Below are 22,438 nucleotides of genomic sequence, written 5' to 3' on the forward strand. Positions count from 1 at the left end.
TATATATTACTAATTATATTTACTACATTAACTAATTAACTAACATTAATTAAAATGTAATTGTCAAAAATTAAGAAAAAAATTCTCTATAATTTTGAAGAAAAAAAATGTATATATATTGTTTTGAATTAAAAAATATTCACTCTCCTTGAATCAAAATAAATGTTGGAACATTTCATCAGGGTACCTTCCAGAGGACGATGATGTCAAGCTCTACTTCACTGCATTTTTTGACAATATTTGTCACACCGTCATCAGTCCCGCTCTGTCTCCACATTTGACTAGCACCGCCTGTGGAAACGCCCCCTCTCCTGGGTTCAGAGGGCAGACCTCTCCGGAAGAAAAAATCAGCACATGGAGTGGTAGAGCTGACAATCTAATAAAAGAGAAAAAGACAAGAGAGTGAAACACAATGAGGACTGCTGAGAAGCTGAATGAAGACGATAGTCAGTGGCGCTTAATTCTAAGCATCGATCTGAACTAGTAGTGAGAACAAAAGGGCATTCTTACTTGTTCGTTGCCAAGGTTGAGGTCGGCAAAGGTGTATTTTTCTGAGGTAGCTGAGGCATTAAGGGAAAAAAAATGTCAGTATGTTCAAACATCAGTATGTTAACCACATTTTGCTGCATTTTCATTGGCCGTGAGCAGCTGTGATTGCAGAGGCAAAGTTACATCTAGGAATTTATTTGATTCGCTAAGAAAATTGTACACCTCAACATGTGCATTTTGGAAATCTGATTCACATCTTGGTCTTTCCAGACAGCATTTACGTAATGGTGCAAATTTTGCATAAAAATACATGGAATGCATGATTTGGGTATGTGCGCGTGAACTGGACGCCCCACCTTCCTCTGTTCTGCATCTGGTGGCTTTGAAGCACAGCTTCCCCCTCTCCCTGCTGGCCAGCTTAGAGTCTGCAAACACAACACAAAATGAAGGCAAAAACAAGAAATATGATGAGTGTTCATCCACTTACTCTCAGAAAATCTTTCTTTTTGGTGCTCCCACATCAGAGACTCAAATACACGAAAACAGTTCAGATGTCAAGGTCAGTTAATTAACTCCTCAAAGCAAAGTGCATTTTGCTATACTTGCTCCATATTTCACAAGCTGTTTTCCGTGTTTCTTGATTATTGCTTCAAAGGTTTAGTTTTAATTAGCCTCAGCATTTTTGCACATACCTTCATGTGAACTCAGGTCATAATTACACTTACTTTAACACGCCATATGATAGCTTTGTGTGCATAACAGACCAAAAAGTAATTATTTACAGAAATAATTTGTCACAGTTGTCAAATCTCATTTGCGCTCATGCATATTCAAAATTACAAGATTTGGCAAACCAAGTTTGATGTCACTAGCCGGGTGTCTATTACAGATTTGCACAAAACTTTTGCAATATTTTATAAATGCTGATAAAAAAAAAACTATTGTGTTTCCATTAATCGATGTTATGCGAATAAAATGTAATTTTTTTCCTCTCACGATAAGTCATGGCAACGTTGGTAGTTTTACATATATTGCAGCCACCGCACTGACCATTATTTTTAATATGCGTGTATCTTTAGTGAAGCGTCGCGGAAAGCTTCTTCTGGGACGATTCTGAAACGTGCCGCGGTGTGGCTGGTATAAACAAGCATTGACTAGAGTGGCCGATGCACCAGACGTGTGCAGTGTAAATAAGGGTTTATCCAAGCATTAATGGCAAGGAAAGCCCTTTATACTTGAGCGGCCACGTAGGAGATGTTTCTTGGTGGTTACAGTACATTAAAGAATGATCAAGTGACTTTTACGTACACCAGGTGACCTGTTAATGTGAAAAAAAGTTTACATTGCAGTTTTGTGATATATTCCTTTTTCGAACGGCCTGAAAAACCACCTCATGTGAGCGTAAAAACCTTTTTGTGATATATGGGAGTTTCCATTGGCCATATTTTCAATTTGCAATTTCAATTTGCGCAGTTTGAAGGGTAATGGAAACACCGCTACTGACTTCTGTTGTAACCGTAAAGCACTTATGGTGAATATACTGAAGTGTGAATGAGATTTGAGGGCTGTAGAAGAGAACGAAAATGACTAATATAGCCCTATTTGGACGGTAATTGTTTCTCATGGGGACGTAAGTGATAATTGCCGTCTGAATCCAGAATGTCTGTGTTTTTCTCTCACCACCCCCGTAAAAATCTGTGGGCGAATTTCCTACTCCACCGCTACTGACTTCTGTTGTAACCGTAAAGCACTTATGGTGAATATACTGAAGTGTGAATGAGATTTGAGGGCTGTAGAAGAGAACGAAAATGACTAATATAGCCCTATTTGGACGGTAATTGTTTCTCATGGGTACGTAAGTGATAATTGCCGTCTGAATCCAGAATGTCTGTGTTTTTCTCGCACCACCCCCGTAAAAATCTGTGGGCGAATTTCCTACTGTTTTTTTGACAGTAGGAAATTCCTACTGTCAACACCAAGGTCGTGTGGTAATTTAATTGCTGTCTGAATCCACATCTCTGAGTTTACGAGAAGAAATAGATAAAAAAATCAGTGTTTAAACCCTTTTTGAGCACTCCCGAACACCGTAAGGTAACTATTCTACTTCGCATTTACATGCATATTTATTTCTGAAATGCTGGAAAGTATTTAAAAAAAAAAACAATACTTCATAACTGCTCCACCACAGCGACTGGGAGCAGAAAGAGAAGAAAAGCATGTAAACATTCAAAATATGTCTTTCTTATGGCAGCAGTAGGTATGCAATACAAGTTTAAAATGTGTATTATATAAACATAACTATATCGCGTATAATTCTATACGACTATAGCGCGTCTATTTACCTATTATTAAACAGGAGATTTAAATAATCAAATAATAAATAGGATTCTATATTATAAAATATGCTTGGAATAATAAGAATACATTTTACATAAGTATTTTAAAATACATTTTACACAATAAGAATAAATTTGTAAACGAAATGAATTTTATTTACAGCAGACAATCATGTGACTGGCCGCGTGAGCAGCGCGTTCCTGGGTTCGTAGGATCACAGAACTCGCTCCTCCACTGTGAATAAATCGCCATCCAAACCCATGAGTTTTATCATTGAGGTGATATGTAAATTTATTTTTACAGACGTCCATATGAGAAACAATTACTGTCTGAATCGGGCTTATGAATGAATAACCTCAATTTCCTTACACAAAGTTATTGTATGATTTCAGAAGACTTTTTTGCGCTCTACGGAAGAGTCATATGGAATTGAAACAGCATTAGGGTGAAGACGTTCACACTAAAAAAAAATTGTATTCTGTCATCATTTAATGAAGATAATTTTAATAATCTCTCAAAATCATTGGTTCTCTAGTATCAAACAAGCAAACACCAAGGTCGTGTGGTAATTTAATTGCTGTCTGAATCCACATCTCTGAGTTTACGAGAAGAAATAGATAAAAAAATCAGTGTTTAAACCCTTTTTGAGCACTCCCGAACACCGTAAGGTAACTATTCTACTTCGCATTTACATGCATATTTATTTCTGAAATGCTGGAAAGTATTTAAAAAAAAAAACAATACTTCATAACTGCTCCACCACAGCGACTGGGAGCAGAAAGAGAAGAAAAGCATGTAAACATTCAAAATATGTCTTTCTTATGGCAGCAGTAGGTATGCAATACAAGTTTAAAATGTGTATTATATAAACATAACTATATCGCGTATAATTCTATACGACTATAGCGCGTCTATTTACCTATTATTAAACAGGAGATTTAAATAATCAAATAATAAATAGGATTCTATATTATAAAATATGCTTGGAATAATAAGAATACATTTTACATAAGTATTTTAAAATACATTTTACACAATAAGAATAAATTTGTAAACGAAATGAATTTTATTTACAGCAGACAATCATGTGACTGGCCGCGTGAGCAGCGCGTTCCTGGGTTCGTAGGATCACAGAACTCGCTCCTCCACTGTGAATAAATCGCCATCCAAACCCATGAGTTTTATCATTGAGGTGATATGTAAATTTATTTTTACAGACGTCCATATGAGAAACAATTACTGTCTGAATCGGGCTTATGAATGAATAACCTCAATTTCCTTACACAAAGTTATTGTATGATTTCAGAAGACTTTTTTGCGCTCTACGGAAGAGTCATATGGAATTGAAACAGCATTAGGGTGAAGACGTTCACACTAAAAAAAAATTGTATTCTGTCATCATTTAATGAAGATAATTTTAATAATCTCTCAAAATCATTGGTTCTCTAGTATCAAACAAGCAAGTTCAAGCTTCTATTTATGATATTTGATGTGCTGGATTTATGGCCATAGATCATGTGAATAAAACCCTAAAACAGAATCTGTTCATCACACGAAGAGATTGTGTCTCTTCAGAAGATTTGGGATTACTGCTCTATCCACATGGATTACTTTCACGCTGTTTTTATAAACGTTTTTAAGCATCAAAGTTTTGGTGGAATGGACTTTCAATGGAGGGACAGAAAGTTTCATGGAAAATATTTGCATTTGTGTTTCCAAGATAAACAAAAGTCTTATGGTTTTGGAACATCATGAAAGTGAATAAATGACAGAATTTTCATTTTTAAGTGTGAGAAACAAACGAAAGTATGAAGCCATTGTGACCAACAGATCAAACTTTCTGATTAGATCCTCAGAACTCAAGATCTTTCAATCCCACTTGAAACCTCGGTGTCCTTTCATGTCTCAAGCATGGGATACTAAACACAGCAGTTGGCTGGAGCCAAAAGTTTAGTAGAAACATTTTATTTTTCTTTCAAAATGAAAAGTATTCAAAGACTAACAACAAGGAAGTATTCGTCATTTATTTGTAGCTGTAGCTCCACGATCCATCATCTCCTCAGATTAAAGACACTCTGTTCCTTCAGACCAATAAATTAATTAAAAGTACAGAATTAAAGAACTCTTCAGGCATATTATTTTAACTATTTACATTGTTATTAACTTTGTAGAATGATGCAGGCATAAATGCTACTAAACAACACCAGCCGCCGGTCTGCAGTTTGAAACAGAAGATTGATTTTACACACTTAAGCAAACACTGATTTAGCTTTGGAAGTGTTACGCTCAGTTAAATATGCATTGTTTTGAAGTCACAAGTTCTTGTTCACGTATTTTCACATCATTAAATGTATTCGCCTCATCCAAGCTGACGGTACAGGATGAACGCATGCACGGGATTCAATTTTTCAATTTAGTACGCCACTAAAATGCGTATGCCTGCATGTTTCACACACTCAGCACAATTTCAAAGTGACCTAATTTCAGAGCAGCTGCATCACTCTCTGCAGGGTGTGTATGAGCGTGCATTTCTCGCTCTTAAGGTATCAGCCGTACAGATGGCTCAACACAAATGCAATGTGTGAAACCCACTTTCAATAGGCCATTTAAAGGCTGCAGGTCATGGAACGTACCATTGTGCCTCTGTACCTGCTCCCAGCTTCTTTTGATACTCTGCTTGGCCTGCTGACATGCAATCAAGTTCCTCTGCATCAATATTCACAGTGCTGGAGGTGCATATGGATTTATGTAGGCAGATCGCTCTTTACACAGCATCTTAAAACAGATCTGTGTGATGTTTCAAAGGAACTAAAGATGTGCAAAACTAAATATAAAAAAAAAAAACGACTAGTCTGTGGGTTGTCTGCAGCTGGGGCTTTCAAACTTATTTTCGGCCAAGAACCCCAAAACATGACGATTCCTTTTCTATATAAAGGTGGTTTACATAGAAAGCCACTTATAATGTATAAGACAAATACTAAGCATGATATTATATGAACTTCAAAATTTAATTATTGCTATAGATTGTCATTGTCTGTAAAAATTACTAGAGAAATTAGGGCTGTAATAGGTAAATGTGCTTCTACAATATTATAGAAATATTTCCTAAAACTTCACTTAGAGCGCTTATATATAATGCATTATAAAAGTAGTTTTGATGCATTAATTATGTACCTTATAATACATTGTATGATCTCATGAATAATTGTAACCACAGTTGCAACACTTTATAATACTTACCTATTCATTGTTACCCCTTTACAAAGTATAATGCATTAAAATACATGACAAACAAACCTTCACATTCACATTATTATGCATGACAACCTACATCATTAATACCTTCATAATGCATTATACACAAAGGCTTTAAGTACAGTGTTAGTAAGTATTTACTTATCACCAAATGTTTCTACTTTATTTGGTTTATTCTCTAAAAATGGGTTGGAAATCATGAGATTAATGGCAATTATTTTGTGGGATTGGCAGCTTTAATTTTAACAGAAAAAGAAAACAAATCTGCATATATTTTTGTGAAAAACTGTCACCATTACACTGTCAACCTTACAAAAAGTTATTTAAAAAAAAAAATATATATATATTTAAAAACATTCCATGTTGTCAATATAAACGCTAATAATTTAATTTTGGGAAAAAATATATAATTTTGTTGTCTTTACAGTATATTACACTAGACTTAGTTTTTTTTTATATAAATGTTTTTTATTTTAAGACATGCAAATATATAGCTGCCTTAATATTTTAAGAAAGTGGTTCTCTACCAAAGGGTAGAAAACTGTTTGATAAGAAACACTTGACAAGAGCAAAGGAAGAATCAAGATATTGATTTTAGTCTGAGGAGCGCAAGATGAGGCAAGAGGAAAGAAAGGAAATCACTTATGAAGGACCACCATTATGAATTGTGGATACTTTGCTATGCATCTCGCTTTGTGTTGGATGGAAGAAAAAACTCCGGCACAGAACCAAATAAAGGAGCGATCCACAGACTACCAAGCAATGTGGAGCAAAACACTTAACCTCAGGTGGCTGCAAGAGGAATGAAAGTGTCTGCTAAGAGACTAAGTGCATGTAACCAGAGCATGCTGGAGGATTCATACCTTTATCTCCCACAGGGTTGATGCACTTGTGCAGCCTCCACTGTCGACTGCTGCTGGACACCTGAACTATGTGAAACTCACGAACACCTGCTTCGCTCTGACAGAGAAAGTTAAAGTTTTTAAAAATACTTTTACATTGCAATAATTTCACATTCAATCTTCAAATTAATGTAAAAACTACAGCCCGACCGATATGGGTTTTTTGGTGGCCGATGCCGATACCGATATTAGGGAGTCAAAAAAAGACCGATACCGATATATGTGTAGGCTATAATTTAGTACAGTATAGTCAAAACTTCCTATTCGTGTGTCCAAACATTTGACTGGTACTGTATATAGAATACAGTATATAGCCTACATAAACACATTTTTTGCAATTATAACTCAAATGTGGTGATCACTTATAATGATGTGACAAACATAGGCCTATGTAGTGGAGGCAGGGTATTTAACAATTTAACAATAAATTTTATTATTCAAAATGAGTCTGACATCAGTGCACTTAACATTAAACTTCACTTCACTTATTATAAATAACTTAAGCCTTAAAGACCTAGAACTTTTTTGGGGCACCTGACACGCCTGTACGTTTCTTTGTTTTTTCAGACCTATGCTAGCAGTGAGCATCAAGTGCCACATATCATAATAAACAGGAGCACTTGAAGTTTCAGTCTAGCTAATTTATTTAAAGTCCAAATTTTCCCTTTGGTTTCTCTAAGAATTAATGAATTTCCAGAATTTTAAGTAAAACGCAAACAATAATTGGGTGTTTTTTTTTACTGTGTACTCAAACAAAAACTCCCGAAGTTCAGATTTTTTTTCTTTAGAAAGTTGTATCTGGGTGTTTTACACTTCCAAATATTTTTTTTTCTACAAATAACATTCCCCAAGCAAGTTATAGCCATTTATTACAATATTGTTGTAGGCGCTTTTCAGTGAAAAACAGGTCTATTTACTTTACTAACAATATAGATGTGTTCAAAAACATTTAGGGAGTAAAGAAAATGGAAACCGTGTTATATAATAACAAAATATACAGAGTGCAACAGGAAAAAATAGTGCAAATGATCTTTATGAACTATATAAGTAGTATTTAAATAATATAACAGCCAAATGATTCGATTCGCTGGCTGCACTCAGAATTGATTTTACAGGGACATCGTCTAGCGACGCGAATACCTAAATTCCGGTGCTTTATCTGATATGTACCGCTTTTTCATCCTTGTTTTTGGTTTGTTTTATGGCAAAGTGCTCTGTCCTGTGTTTTTCTGGGCTTTTTCAGAGTTCTCTCATGCAAATGTGTTATTGTGTGTTTGTTTATTTTTCATGCGTTAAACTGAAAAAATGTATTGCCTGTGTAAACACGCAAATTTTGACAGCACTAATATATATGTGTGTGTATATATATCTATATACATATATATATATATATTCAATGCTTCACTCATCTGCCATACTAATGGCAGTTAATAGTTAATGGGTGTGCATGTCGATAACAGTCAGCAAGTATTGAATATTTAATTGTGCATGCTTATTTACCATTTTAAAATGCAGATTAATTTCTGTAATCTAATGTTGTTATCTAATGCTCACTTGCAGTTAAACTTTCAAATACACTAATAATAATTTTAAAACACTGCTAAATGTAATCTTTAGCAAATCTCAAGGTGAATATGCCTGTTCCGATATGCTGATGCCAACCCTGAAACCACATACAGAACTACCACATTTTGCTATAAGTTTGATTGCATCATATAATAATTGCTGTAAATAGTGTTCATCGTCTGTTTGATTACGTCTTTAATTTATTTTCCGGTACATTTCTGCCATATGTACATTAACTGACAGTCACCACTGATAAGCTACCACTAAATATTGTAGAAACTTAATTTGCTGTAAAGTTGCTTTGCAATGATTTGTATCGTGAAAAGCGCTGTACAAATAAACTTGACTTGAAAACTTGAATTGAATTGAATATTAATTTTTCATACTGTATGTTAAAATGTTGCCTAAATTCACTTTCAGCAAGCATAATGATTCATTTTAGTTTTTAGCTTTATATTTTTCATTTATTTACATAAATTAGTAGAGAATTTCACATCTGTGCATCCCTATTGCCACAGTGTTCAGACATTTTATGAAGTGCAAGAAGAGAAAGTATTAAGATGAAAAAAAAGACACATGAGCAGTCCATGTGTGGGAAAGAGCTCACTGTGTTAATGTTCTCCACGTCCACAAAGACCAACATGCTGCCGTTCTTCTCCTCTTCCTCCTGCCGTTCTTCGGTCTCTCTCTCTCTGCTGTGCAGTGTGTTGCTGCGGCTGGCCGTGGCTCTGATGCTGAGAGATCGGCTTGCGCAGATGAAAGCCGTGTGTCGAAGGACCCTGTGACTGAAAGTATCAGAGAAAGCCAAGATGAGTCACTGGAAGTCATGTGGAAAAAAATAATAAAAATAATAATATATATATATATATATATATATATATACACACACGTTTAGTGTTACTAATACTACTATTAATAGTATTAATATTATAAATATATTATTATTGTTACTAATAATAACAATAGCAACGTTTGTATTGACAGTGACAAATTTTTTACAATTTTTACCATATTATTTATAACAGTATTATTTCTATATTATACATACACTATACTTAAATGTAAAATTGTTACTAATGTTATTATAGCATATTATTATTTTTTATTGTAGTTATTATAGTTATAATTCATTATTTATAATTATAATTAATTACTATTTATAATATTATTTAGTAATACATTTTGTATTGTTTAACAATGGCGTTAAACATTTTTTGGTAATTAAAATATTAAAAATATACATGTGTTTAAAATATGTTTGTTTTAAATTATTTAAAAATGTTTTAAAAATATATTTATTCAATAAAAAATTTTATCGGACACTTACATAAAAATGCACTTCCAGTACTAAACATGAAGCAGTACATATCTTTAAACAACAGGCTGCTACTACTACCATTTGGAGTCTTAGTTGCGTTTAATTTCTTAGAATGCAAAAAGAAAATAAGTGGATTAATAATAAAATGCACTTAGTGAATTAATAACAGTCCAGCAATATGTTCACAATATATACTGTACACCCAAATAAGCTACACTGGCCTGAGAAAAACCTTGTTAAACAAACCATGCTCAGTTCTTAGTATTGTCCATTATTAGTCCAAATAAAGCATAAAAAGCCATGTACCTTAGTTTGGCGGTCTTCTCTGTGCTCTCATAGTAAAAGAGGAAGTTGATTTCATGGACACCCTCTCGGTCGGGCCCCCTGAGCCATAACGGGATCTGCAACGCCTCCCCAGGTCCCAACACACCTTGTGATAAAGGAATCTCTGCCACTACTGGCCGGTCACCGCTGGTGACCCCGAACGCTGCTGGAGACACGAGCGACACGGTCTCCACTGATGGGGGCATGGCCACAGTCTTGTATGCAGAACAGTGCTCTGCTGCTGTGGGGGTCACTGGGGTGAGGTCAGAGGCGGCACTCCCGAACGTGAAGAACTCTGGGTGTGTGGACGCCACCCGAAGACCAGTGAGAGGGACTGCACTCATATTCACAAACTCCACCCACGCTTTTCGGATCTCACCACACAATAAACCAGTGGGGAAGTTAATGAAAAACACCTGGGTGGAGAAGGAAAGAGAAACAGTAATTGCGTGGTTTATCCAACAGAGGTTTGACTATTGATATAAAGTCTGGTGCACATGAGGGCGTTCACCATCTTTTTAAAAAGAGATTCAATGCCTTGAAATAAAAACGTAAATCCACCAACTACAGTAGCACTTCCTCAGAAGCCATCAATGTAGACTGGTAACTTAAAACAAATCTTCATTATAATGCCAACATTTTTGTGTCAAATAAATAATTGAATAGCTGATTTAGATGTAGATGGGTTTGTCTTCATCAGCACAGATTTAAAGAAATGTATCATTACATCACTCGCTCACCAATGAATCCTCTGCAGTGAATGGGTGCCGTCACAATGAGAGTCCAAACAGCTGCTAAAAACATCACAATAATACACAAATAAACCAGTCCAACAATTACCAACGTGTGAATTGAAAATCTGTGTGTTTGTAATAAACAAATCCATCAAGATTTAAGTACTTAACTTTAAACTGTTGCTTCTGGTTCAAATGTCCATAATCCATATTAACCCTTCCTCCAGTGAAAAAAAATCCATCCTCTGTTGACCTCGCACATCAAAATCCACCAACATATTTGTTTAGGACTGTTTTTGCTTGTAAGGGGTGCTTGATCTGTGCATATTTCTCTCCTGATTCAGATGAGACAATTTATTCACTGAGGAAAGCAATATTACCGATAGGGGTATTTTATCCAGAAGCAATGGTTTGAAAAAAAAATTATGGATTTGATTTTCACTTCACATGTTGTTAACTGATGTACGGGAGTGGTGTGGATTACGTGTGGATTATTGTAATGTTTTTATCAGCTGTTTGGACTCTCATTCTGACGGCACCCATTCACTGCAGAGGATCCATTGGTGAGCAAGTGACGTAATGCTACATTTCTCCAAATATGTTGCGATGAAGAAACAAACTTATCTACATCTTGGATGGCCTGAGTGTGATACATTTTCAGTAAATTTCTGTATATACTATGATAGACATTTTGAACAGATTCAAAAAAATAAGCTGAACTTGCTCTTACTTGAGTTTTGCTAATAAAATATTTAAATATAAATTATTTAAATCACTGCAATACTCACAATACAGCATAATTGTATATATCCCCACCAAAATCAATGTGAATATATCGTAAATATTCAATACATCACTCAGGCCTTGCACTGCAAACTGAGCACTGTAAATCATTAAACAGTCTCGATTTAACTGTGACGAGTGCTTTTATAGAGATCTGCTCTCAGGACAAGTTCAAGTCCTGTAGCTTATTAAAGCTTAAAATCAACGTTTGATTTACTCAAACACACCTCCAATAAGGGCATAGGAGGAGTGATAATGGGGTCCAGACGGTGATCTGGTCCATATGTGACGGAAGTCTTTTCTTCTTTGGTCATATTGAGTCTGGATCCCTGGATCTCCAGATTCTGCTGTCCACGAACACACATCAGATCCTCGGCCAGCGAGCCTGCAGCACAAACCAGTCACATCTACAGTTAGTCTTACATCAGATAAATAACTTTAACTGTTGGTTTCAGTGTCTACAAAACATCAAAGAGTGAGTGTTTGTGATAAACCTTCACTGTTGTCCACTTCTCCAGTGTCCAGATTGTACACCACACCAAGAACATGCAACTCTCCGGTCTTATGAGGAAGCAACTTCAAACGGGCCTGAGAAAGCGAGACCAGAACAAACACAAGAACACAAAGCCAATACAGGTAAAGAATTCGAAAAAATTCGAAGAGGAGAGATAAGAGGAAAAAGGTGCACAAACCACTTTGGTCTCCTCTGGAGTTATGGTGAACTCTGGAATGACTTGCGTATCAATGATGCCATTGAGGGCCATGGTCTGGAACGGATTCAAATGTAGAAGTTAATCAAACTGATGAGAAACTCGAAGCTGGATGCCTCAGGCACGATGAACCGAGAGACGATTAACAGCCTTACTTCTTTCAAAGATGCTGCCTCTTTCTCATTGGTGATGGTCTCTCCGGCTGTGCTGCCCTGGGGGTCTGAGAAGTCTTTCGGAGTAAACTTCCACAGCAGACACAGAGCCGACAGAGCCAAGGGAACCTTCAGGGGGTTCCGGAAAACCACCTCCACAATGATGGGCTCTATAACGCAAAAACAAGAAAGAAGCCAATTAATTAATAGCAAACGACATGACAGAAAACGATAGGAAACAGGAACAATACATGACTCAGATCTGAGGATGTACCAGTTGAGCTGCTACAGTAAAACTACAAAAGATTAATGCTGATGATACACGGGGCAACTTATTGAGCAATTTTGCCGGGAAACTTTTTTTGAGCAATGTTGCTTGGGCATTTTCCCACTGAGAATGGGTAACAAACTTCTATCTGGATAATTTAGATAAGTTGTGGGCCCTGTGTCTCACCTGGTAGCCCACTGATGGCAACATTAACCCAAGTTACTTGGCAACATTGCTCAAAACATTGCCCCGTGTATCATCAGCCTTATTAGATCCTTAAAGAGTTAGTTCACTCCAGAATTAAACTTTCCTGATAATTTACTCACCCATATGTCATCTAAAATGTTCATGTCTTTCTTCAGTTGAAAAGAAATTAAGGTTTTTGAAAAAAACATTCCAGGATTTTTCCCCATATAGAGGACTTCAGGGACCAAAAGGTTGAAGATCCAAATTGCAGTTTCAGTGCAGCTTCAAAGGGCTCTACACGACCCCAGCCGAGGAATAAGGGTCTTATCTAGTCATTTTCTAAAAAAACATTCCAGGATTTTTCCCCATATAGAGGACTTCAGGGACCAAAAGGTTGAAGATCCAAATTGCAGTTTCAGTGCAGCTTCAAAGGGCTCTACACGACCCCAGCCGAGGAATAAGGTCTTATCTAGTCATTTTCTAAAAAAAAAAAAAAAAAAAAAAAAAAAAAAATAAAAATAAATAAATCCTTTTTTTCCCCCCCCACAAATGCTCATCTTACGCTAGCTCTGTGATGCGCATCCACAACTTCATGCATTACGTAATCACTTCCACTAGGTTTCAAAAGATTTAAACATCCAGGATACACACAAACTGACCATTTTAAACAATAAACTGATACAAAGACATAAATGTGTGTCAATCAACATAACTTTTGAATGTTCCTCCTTCTCCACACTTCTAAACACTGGGCATGACATTTCCAATGTGACTACGCAATAAACAAAGTTGAAACGCATTGCAGAGCTAGTACAACATACGCATTTGAGGTTAAAATGTATATACATTTGAATTTTTTTAGAAAATGATTGTTTGGCTAGATAAGACCCTTAGTCCTTGGCTGGGATTGTGTAGAGCCTTTTCGAAACTGCACTGAAACTGCAATTTGGACCTTCAACCCTTTAGTCCCCGTTGTCCTGGAATCCTGAAAATCCTGGAATGATTTCCTCATAAACCATGAACATCTTGGATAACACGGGGGTGAGTAAATTATCAGGAAATTTTACTTCTGGCGTGAACTAATCCTATAAGTATAGATACAGTCGTTACATCACATAAAAATATACATTTATATACACATATATGTATAATATTTATTATAATGGGATTGTGCAACTATTGTTATTTGATCATGTTCTTTTAATGCTAATAACTGATAAACAATCTGATCATTTGTAGTTTAGGCCTGAATGATGGCATTCAAATATACATTACAGCAAAAAACATTATCATTATATGCTAAATAATTAAACAAAATAAGAAATATTACACGTGTAATAAAACAAATATTAAAAATAAAGACAGTATTTAAGCATAAATAGAACTATAATATTAACAATAATTGTATTTTACAGACAAACTGCAAGGTAACTGCTAGTTTTTGGCAGACAGCCTATAACTATACATCATTAGAAAGGTACTTGATCCCACACAAAAACTCTTGAATAGTTTTGTCGAGCAACAGTATGTTTTATTTTATGTGCTATGCTGCTGAAATATTTGCTAATGAGAATTAATTATAAGTAGGAACATGGCAGCCTCACTAAAGGGTGTTTGCAGGTTCTTCCTGTTCCTCTTTACTCTTTACTCTTCCCCTCTCGCTGTGGGCTGTTGACAGGTGAATGTACAGTATCATGATAAATAATGCATTTCTAGGATCAATACTAGTTTAGTACTTGCAGCACTACATATACCACTGATGAGGCTGCAAGATAATTCCACCAAGTCAAATCCAGGTAAGGCGCTATGCTTCATTAGTTCTCTTTTAGATTTCATGAAATAAAGAGGAAAGCAAATGGTGAATAATTCATCTCAGTTCAATTAAAAATACACGAATAAATCAAAAACGCAGCCACGCAAGACGTCAAACGCAATAACGAAAACCCTAAAGTGCATCAAAACCTCCACAGAATCCAAGAGTTTGTGTCAATGGAGAAGTGCAGGCAATATAGATGTGTTCAAATCAAAAATTAGATGACCAGATATAAAGCACAGACAAAAATGCTTAAAAAGTAGGTGCTGTAGGAGGGAAAAACATACCCTCCACTACAGCAAGGGGGTATCTGAGGTTGTCTGTCTGACTGTTCAGACAGCATTGGGAGGGCTGGAAGGTGATGGGAACCGCCCCTCTATTCACCACGGCGACGACCCGCTCCTCCAACTCCCTCCACAGCTGGGAAAGATCCCGGTCAAACTCCTGATCCAAAGAGACATGCGTTGCGGCTTGTTTCTCGCCTGTGGAAAATAAAGTAAGAGCTTCCATAATGCAACTGGTACTGTACATGCCAGTCAGTCTGAGCAGCAATCTCATACAGATGAGACAAAATAACATGGGCATAAATATCAAATATTTAAGTTCAAATTAGTAAAGCTGTATAAATAAAACTTTACACGTTGGTCACTCATTATTAAACATTATTTTACCAACACTAACTTGTTTAAATTGTAACAAAAAGCATTAATAAAAAGTATTCAATGTTGTCTGCGCAAATAATATGATAATAAAATGGCATGCATAATTATACAAGAAGGTGATGGGAACCGCCCCTCTATTCACCACGGCGACGACCCGCTCCTCCAACTCCCTCCACAGCTGGGAAAGATCCCGGTCAAACTCCTGATCCAAAGAGACATGCGTTGCGGCTTGTTTCTCGCCTGTGGAAAATAAAGTAAGAGCTTCCATAATGCAACTGGTACTGTACATGCCAGTCAGTCTGAGCAGCAATCTCATACAGTTGAGACAAAATAACATGGGCATAAATATCAAATATTTAAGTTCAAATTAGTAAAGCTGTATAAATAAAATTTTACACGTTGGTCACTCATTATTAAACATTATTTTACCCTCACTAACTTGTTTAAATTGTAACAAAAAGCATTAATAAAAAGTATTCAATGTTGTCTGCGCAATTAATATGATAATAAAATGGCATGCATAATTATACAAGAAAAAAAAGCTGTTTAAAATAGTTTGATGAAATGTAGTACAATGCAGGAAAATGTATCCTTCACAAAAAGTCTGTCCTTCACATACAGTAAAAGTCTATATTATATTATATATTTAGAAACTTTGGGGGATTAAAAAAAAAATCAATACATTTATTCAGCAAGGACAAATGAAACTGACCAATATCAACAGTAAAGGCTTACATACTTAATTTGTGAATAAATACAGCTCCTTTTAACTCTCTATTCATCAAATAATCCTGAAAAAAAGGTATCAAGCTTTTCACAATTTTAACTGTTTTCAACACTGATAATGAGAAATGTTTCTTGAGCAGCAAATCAGTATATTATAATGATTTCTGACAGAATCATGTGAAGACTGGAGTAATGATGCTGAAACTTCAGCTTCGCCATCATAGGAATAAATAACTTTTTAAAATGTATTAAAACAGACATCTTAAATTGTAGTAATATTTCACAATATGTCATTTTTTTTACTGTATTTTTCGGACAGTCTAAAAGTCTGAGGTTACACAGAAATCTGGGATTCAAAACTTGGAAATAAGCAAAATTATCTGGGATTGAATTTTTATATGTTGCTAACCAAATAAGTAAATTTCTGACATTGATGTTGTGACACTTCGAAGAATGTTCTGCTTCCACTGAAGCTCAAGACTCTTTTTTGGATCACTCGCATTCATGCTGAATAACATGATCATTGGGTTTCCCTTCACACATTTCTTCTCTCGTTACATATATGACTGACAAATCATGGCAGCGGAAAGGGAATATTATGGAAATCAAGAATATATAAACTCAAGAGAGTTGGCTTATGTCCAATCAGCCGGTGTCTTAGAGGATATGTCTCAGACGCTTCCAGCGTGAGATGCGGGCAAAGACTTTAATTAAAAAGGTTTTCACACCTCCTCAGGCCTGTTCTCTTCACACCACCGTTTACTCACCTTTTTTTTTTTTTTTAAAGGGGTCATATGATGCAATTTCAAGTTTTCCTTTCTCTTTGGAGTGTTGCAAGCTGTTCGTGAATAAATAAGATCCCTAAAGTTGCAAAGACTAAAGTCTCAAACCCAAAGAGATATTCTTTATAAAAGTAAAGACTTGTCCACGCCCTCCTAAAACGCCTCATTTAAACACGCCCCCACATGTCTACGTCACGATGTGGGAAGATTTGCATAATGCCGCCCAAACACATCATTAATCCATTATTTTGATTTCAAATCCAAACGTTGTTTCTGAAAATGCTTTTTCAGCATTGTGATTCTCTTTTATCACAGTACAGTAATACAATCTTTCATAGACATATTCACGTTTAAACTCAATAAATATAACTGTTTAACTACCACCACGAGTGCCATCTATTATTGCCTTGTTTATCTAAAAGTGCACTTTTCCTTGTTTTAAATCTAGCCAAAAAGCCATGTGTTGACTGTGAAAAAGTAGACTTTAATTATATGCATTTATGGTGTAATTACAAAATTTCGGTGTCAATCCATGTTAATTTTTACCACGAAAAATGCGCTGTCACTTTAATTCAGCGCATGCAGCACAGCAGAAATGGACTCAGTGCGGAAACGATCGCAGCATGACTGCTGCAGACGTACCGCTCCTGGAGCGCACTGCCGGACCGCAATCGCGTGCAGTGTGAACGCTCTGATCCGTTAACATGGGCGTGGACAAAATACGCACCACAGACGGAGTGTGTGAACCTGGCGTTACGTTTGTATGCCCGCCCGGTCTGTTCTGTTCTCGTGCTCCATTTAGGCGCACTGCATTCTGATTGGTTTGTATAGCATACTATCCGAGTTCGGGGATGGTCGGGGGCACAGAAAATCGTGCTATAAAGCGATTTAGAAATCGAGCATGCTCAAATCGCGATTTTATGACGATTTTGATTAATTGCACAGCCCTAATTATAATCAGTAATTATGTCCCCACTGGATGCAACAAATGCCTCGTTTATAATGGGTTTTATTGGTTTTGTTTCGTCACGCCAGGACACAGCATCACAGAATGGTAAGGGGCGTAACATTTCCGTCACGCGCTTTAGGTATTCGGCCAATCACAACGCACTGGATAGCTGGCCATTCAGAGCACACCTCGCTTTTCAGACCGATGAGCTTTGTAAAAATCAACGTGTTTCAGAAAGGCAGGGCAAAGAGGAGAAACAATAATGCACAGTATGTGGAAAATAATGTTTTTTGAACCTTAAACCAAATAAACACATTTCATTACACCAAATACACAAAATAATGTTCTTTTTTAGCAACGTCATATGACCCCTTTAACATGCATCTGACTTCCGTGATATTCCTGAAATGAGTCTTTTTGTTTGCGTCTCTTTAATTGAAGTGAAGCTCATTGCAGATATCGAATGTGGTAGTCCATGTCCTTTCTCTCATTTTAAATGTAATTTATTCAGGCATGTAAGGAGAAGCCCCTCAGCACTGCTCCTCTTTTTTGAGTCTCATTTGAAGTTCTCGCTGGAAATTACTTTTTTATCTGAGTATATAAATTGTGCTGTGTTCATCTTCATTTCACTGTGGGCATGATGGGGAAAAGGTCATTGCAACTTAATGTGGATGTTAAAATATGGCATTCGTGACACTGACGCTGTGCTATGTTTATTAGTGTGCAGGAACAGTCTATTATATCATTGTTCAGTTCACTTTCTTAGCGAGAGAGGGAGAGAGAGAATTGACGCGCTACCTATGCGCGCTACATGTAAACAGTATTCTTTGTTGTATTTTGCTGTCAAAATTCCTTTGGAATTATTCAGCTTTTAAGAACTACCGCTTTCTCCGGTAGTGGGCGGAACTAATGCGCAAACGTTATTAGTGTGCAGGAACAGTTTATTATATCATTGTTCAGTTCACTTTCTTAGCGAGAGAGGGAGAGAGAGAATTGACGCGCTACCTATGCGCGCTACATGTAAACAGTATTCTTTGTTGTATTCTTTGTTGTATTTTGCTGTCAAAATTCCTTTGGAATTATTCAGCTTTTAAGAACTACCGCTTCCTCCGGTAGTGGGCGGAACAAAGCGCAAACGGCAATCTCATTGGCTGGTGCTCACCTATTATCGTCCCCGTTTTGATTGCGTGAAACTTTTTAAAAATCTTACCGAGACCAAACTTTCAAATGGTAGAGTAATTATAAAATGTAACCGTTTTTTTTATTTGAAGTTGGACCAGTTATTGAAGAAAAAGCAGCCAAAACGTATCTACCACAACCCTCTACATTGCGAGTAAATCACTCGCATATGCGACTAGATCTTCACTCTGGGCGACTAAATGATGTCTAATATTAGCCAATGGCTAATAAATTCTCAGATTTTACTCGCCAGTGTGTGAGTTGGAGGCCAAGTATAAGTTTACCACAGATATATTTTCACTCGCCGAAACACTCTGACTGAGTGCTTCAGGGTTTCACTCTCCGTCAACTGATCTGTGATATTTTTCAGTTCATCTGAATGGAAGCGCAGCGCACTTGTATTTAACGTACTGTAAACTCTAGTGTGAAAGCACACGACTCGCCGTTGCTTTGTCTCACACACACGCAGAGAGAGAGAGAATTGACGCGCTACATGTAAACAATATTCTTTGTTGTTTTTTCCTGTCAAAATAACAGCGCTCCTTTGGAGTTCTTCAGCTTTTAAGAAATGCCGCTTTCTCCAGTAGTGGGCGGGACTAATGCGCAAATGGCAATCTCATTGGATGGCACTCACTTATTATCATCCCTGTTTTGATTTCAGCAAATCAGTTCGAGTGAACGCACACAACATTATTAATATTCATGAATCCAGCAGCTCATTAATCCTTAGTGCATTTTATATTGTTGTTCTTAGTAGATTTGTGTGTATATATGCATGTATCTATATATATATATATCTCAGTCTGGCGAGTAAACTAAAAAATGTACTAGCCAATGGCGATTCAATTGCCAAGGTGTTCGTAGAGGGCTGCAGTGTCACATGATCCTTCAGAAATCAATCGAATATGCTAATTGCCTGCGCAAGAAGCTTCTTATTATTATCAGTGTTGAAAATAGCTGTGCTGCTTAATATTTTTGTGTAAACGGTTATACTTTTTTTCAGGATTCTTTGATGAAAAGAAAATTCAAAATAACAGCATTTATTTGAAACAAATGAAAATAAAACAAAACACATTTACTGCCACTTTTAATTAGTTTAATGCATCATTGCTGGGAAAAAAAATAATACTTTAAAAATGCATGGACTATTTTTATGGCGTTTTGTCATTTTTGGCGGTGATTTTGCCAACCCTAACCTCTGTTCACTTTCATTGTATGCATGAGAGCAGCATGAACATTTTGCTAAATATCTCCTTTAGTGTTCCACAGAAAAAAGAAATGCATAACAATTTGGAACAAAATGAGGGTGACTAAACTACACTTTTTTCATCATGTTCGTGTGAACTATCACTTTCTTGTGTACATGAATGTGTGAGACAGACAGAGGGTGCTTACCTTCAGCGAGTCTGCGCTCATGGCCGCAGAACACGCGTGTTTGTGAGCTGTGCAGGCAGGGCAGAGGCAGCTGCGGGAGGGAGCCGTCACCAGTCACCTGACTCATGCTCTGAGGGCAAAAGGTCAAAGTGTCATAAATATCAACATCACTTGAAGAAAAGGCTCTTCTTTTTACGTACAAGTTGTACTCAGGCATTCACTGAGTACCATCCCTTCTATCGATGCCTTCTGATTGGCCAACAAAGCCAAACATGTGATCACGCAGTGCTTCTGCACATTATACACACACCCCTAAATGATTAGTATTAAGGCCTGCTGACACAAAGAACTATGAGTATAAAGATAACTATCACAAGTTTTTAACTATGTTGAAAATAGTACAAAATAATTCAAAATATAAATAAATACTACATTAGTATATAAATAATACTAAAATAACATTGCAATTAGACTGTAAATAACCACATTCGAAAGTGTTATTTCAATTTTGAATCATGGAAATGTGTTTTACAGAAAGGGTCTATAGATGGTTGAGAATGATCATATGCTGTATCATTGTACTGCACAAAGATTTTTGCTGTCTATGATACGTGACACTGATATTTTACACAACTGTTCCTGCATGGAATGCTAGAACGGTACCATAAAACTCCCATTAAGAAACAAAACAAAGTTGTCATTTCCTCTTATTATGTATTCAGGCCGGGTGCTTGAAGGTGATGGAGTTCTGTGGACCAGAACAACCCAGGGCCAGAGCGCTGATGAAAAACACTCAACCAAACGATGACGAAAGAGCAGTCTCACACAGAGACACAGACAGTTCAACTCAGGGCTAAAGTCTGATTGTGGTGGGGGGAAAGAAACTGGGTCAGTGGCCTGAATGTGACACTGCCAGAGTCTAGCTGCTTTCTGAGAGCAAAATAAGATGAAATGCAGGTTCACTGTGAAAACTGCTTTTTTTACTATTAGCGTTTACTGTTTGGTTAAATAGTAAAAATGTAATGGTGTAAAAATCCAGTAAAAAGCAAGAAGAGTAATAATATACAAAGTTATATTTCCTTACATCTTGAAACATGAGTGTACAAATCAATCACTATTTTCAGATTTCTAAAATTGTGAAATATCATTGCAAGTTTTCTACTTGAATATAATTTATAAATGTAATTTATTCCTATGATGACAAAGCTGAATTTTCAGCATCATTACTCTTCAGAGTCGTCAGAGTCACACGCTCCTTTAAAAATCATTCTAATATGCTGCTGAAGAAACCATTCTTAACATTACCAATTTTAAAATCAGTTTTGCTGCTTAATATTAATAATAAATAATTTTTCTCAGGAATCTTTAATGAATAGAAGGTTCAGAAGAACAGCATTTACTTTAAAAAGAGAGAATATGTATATACACTACTGTTCAAAAGTTTGGGATCAGTAAGACTTAATGTTTTTAAAGAAGTCTCTTATGCTCATCAAGGCTGCATTATTTGATCAAAAATACAGAAAAAAAACAGTAATCTTGCAAAATGTTGTTACAATATAAAATAATGGTTTCTATTTTAATATACTTTAAAATATAATTATATACATGTATATATAAATATGTATATATGTATATGTGTGTATTAGGGATGTGCCGATACAAGTATCGGTACCGAACGGTTCACAGGGGAAATTCCAAATGGAAGTGATCATCCTATCCCCTTGGAGTGGGGACTTTGGAGTGAGCAGGGCACGTGCGTGCCATTATGTAGTCGTTTGGAATGCACTTGGCAAAGCGAGTGATGTAATTTCCTTAATATCTTCAGCTGGGATGTTCCCGTGACTACACAGCATGGTGTCCGTCAGCAGATGTTGCCGTTTTACTGTCATAAATGTATTTTTTATTGTTGTTAGCATAACTGTTACAAAT

At 36.3% G+C, this 22,438-nt stretch overlaps 1 protein-coding gene across 1 annotated transcript in view; it reads right to left on the reverse strand.

Annotated features, from left to right (window-relative positions):
* Positions 1-22,438, reverse strand: part of LOC107588896 (trafficking protein particle complex subunit 8-like) — a 64,429-nt gene that overhangs the window by 10,415 nt on the left and 31,576 nt on the right. Inside the window, exons 9-20 of the mRNA XM_016277150.1 lie at positions 15,596-15,739; positions 15,125-15,319; positions 12,574-12,740; positions 12,401-12,475; positions 12,203-12,296; positions 11,936-12,093; positions 10,174-10,607; positions 9,157-9,334; positions 6,945-7,041; positions 846-914; positions 511-560; positions 188-376 (exon numbers count right to left, since the gene is read on the reverse strand). Coding sequence (XP_016132636.1) covers positions 188-376; positions 511-560; positions 846-914; positions 6,945-7,041; positions 9,157-9,334; positions 10,174-10,607; positions 11,936-12,093; positions 12,203-12,296; positions 12,401-12,475; positions 12,574-12,740; positions 15,125-15,319; positions 15,596-15,739 — 1,850 coding nt within the window. The remainder of the gene's footprint in view (positions 1-187; positions 377-510; positions 561-845; positions 915-6,944; positions 7,042-9,156; positions 9,335-10,173; positions 10,608-11,935; positions 12,094-12,202; positions 12,297-12,400; positions 12,476-12,573; positions 12,741-15,124; positions 15,320-15,595; positions 15,740-22,438) is intronic.

This window comes from Sinocyclocheilus grahami, unplaced genomic scaffold (assembly GCF_001515645.1).
Source record: "Sinocyclocheilus grahami isolate Dianchi unplaced genomic scaffold, SAMN03320097.WGS_v1.1 scaffold109.1, whole genome shotgun sequence".
NCBI classification, from domain to species: domain Eukaryota; kingdom Metazoa; phylum Chordata; class Actinopteri; order Cypriniformes; family Cyprinidae; genus Sinocyclocheilus; species Sinocyclocheilus grahami.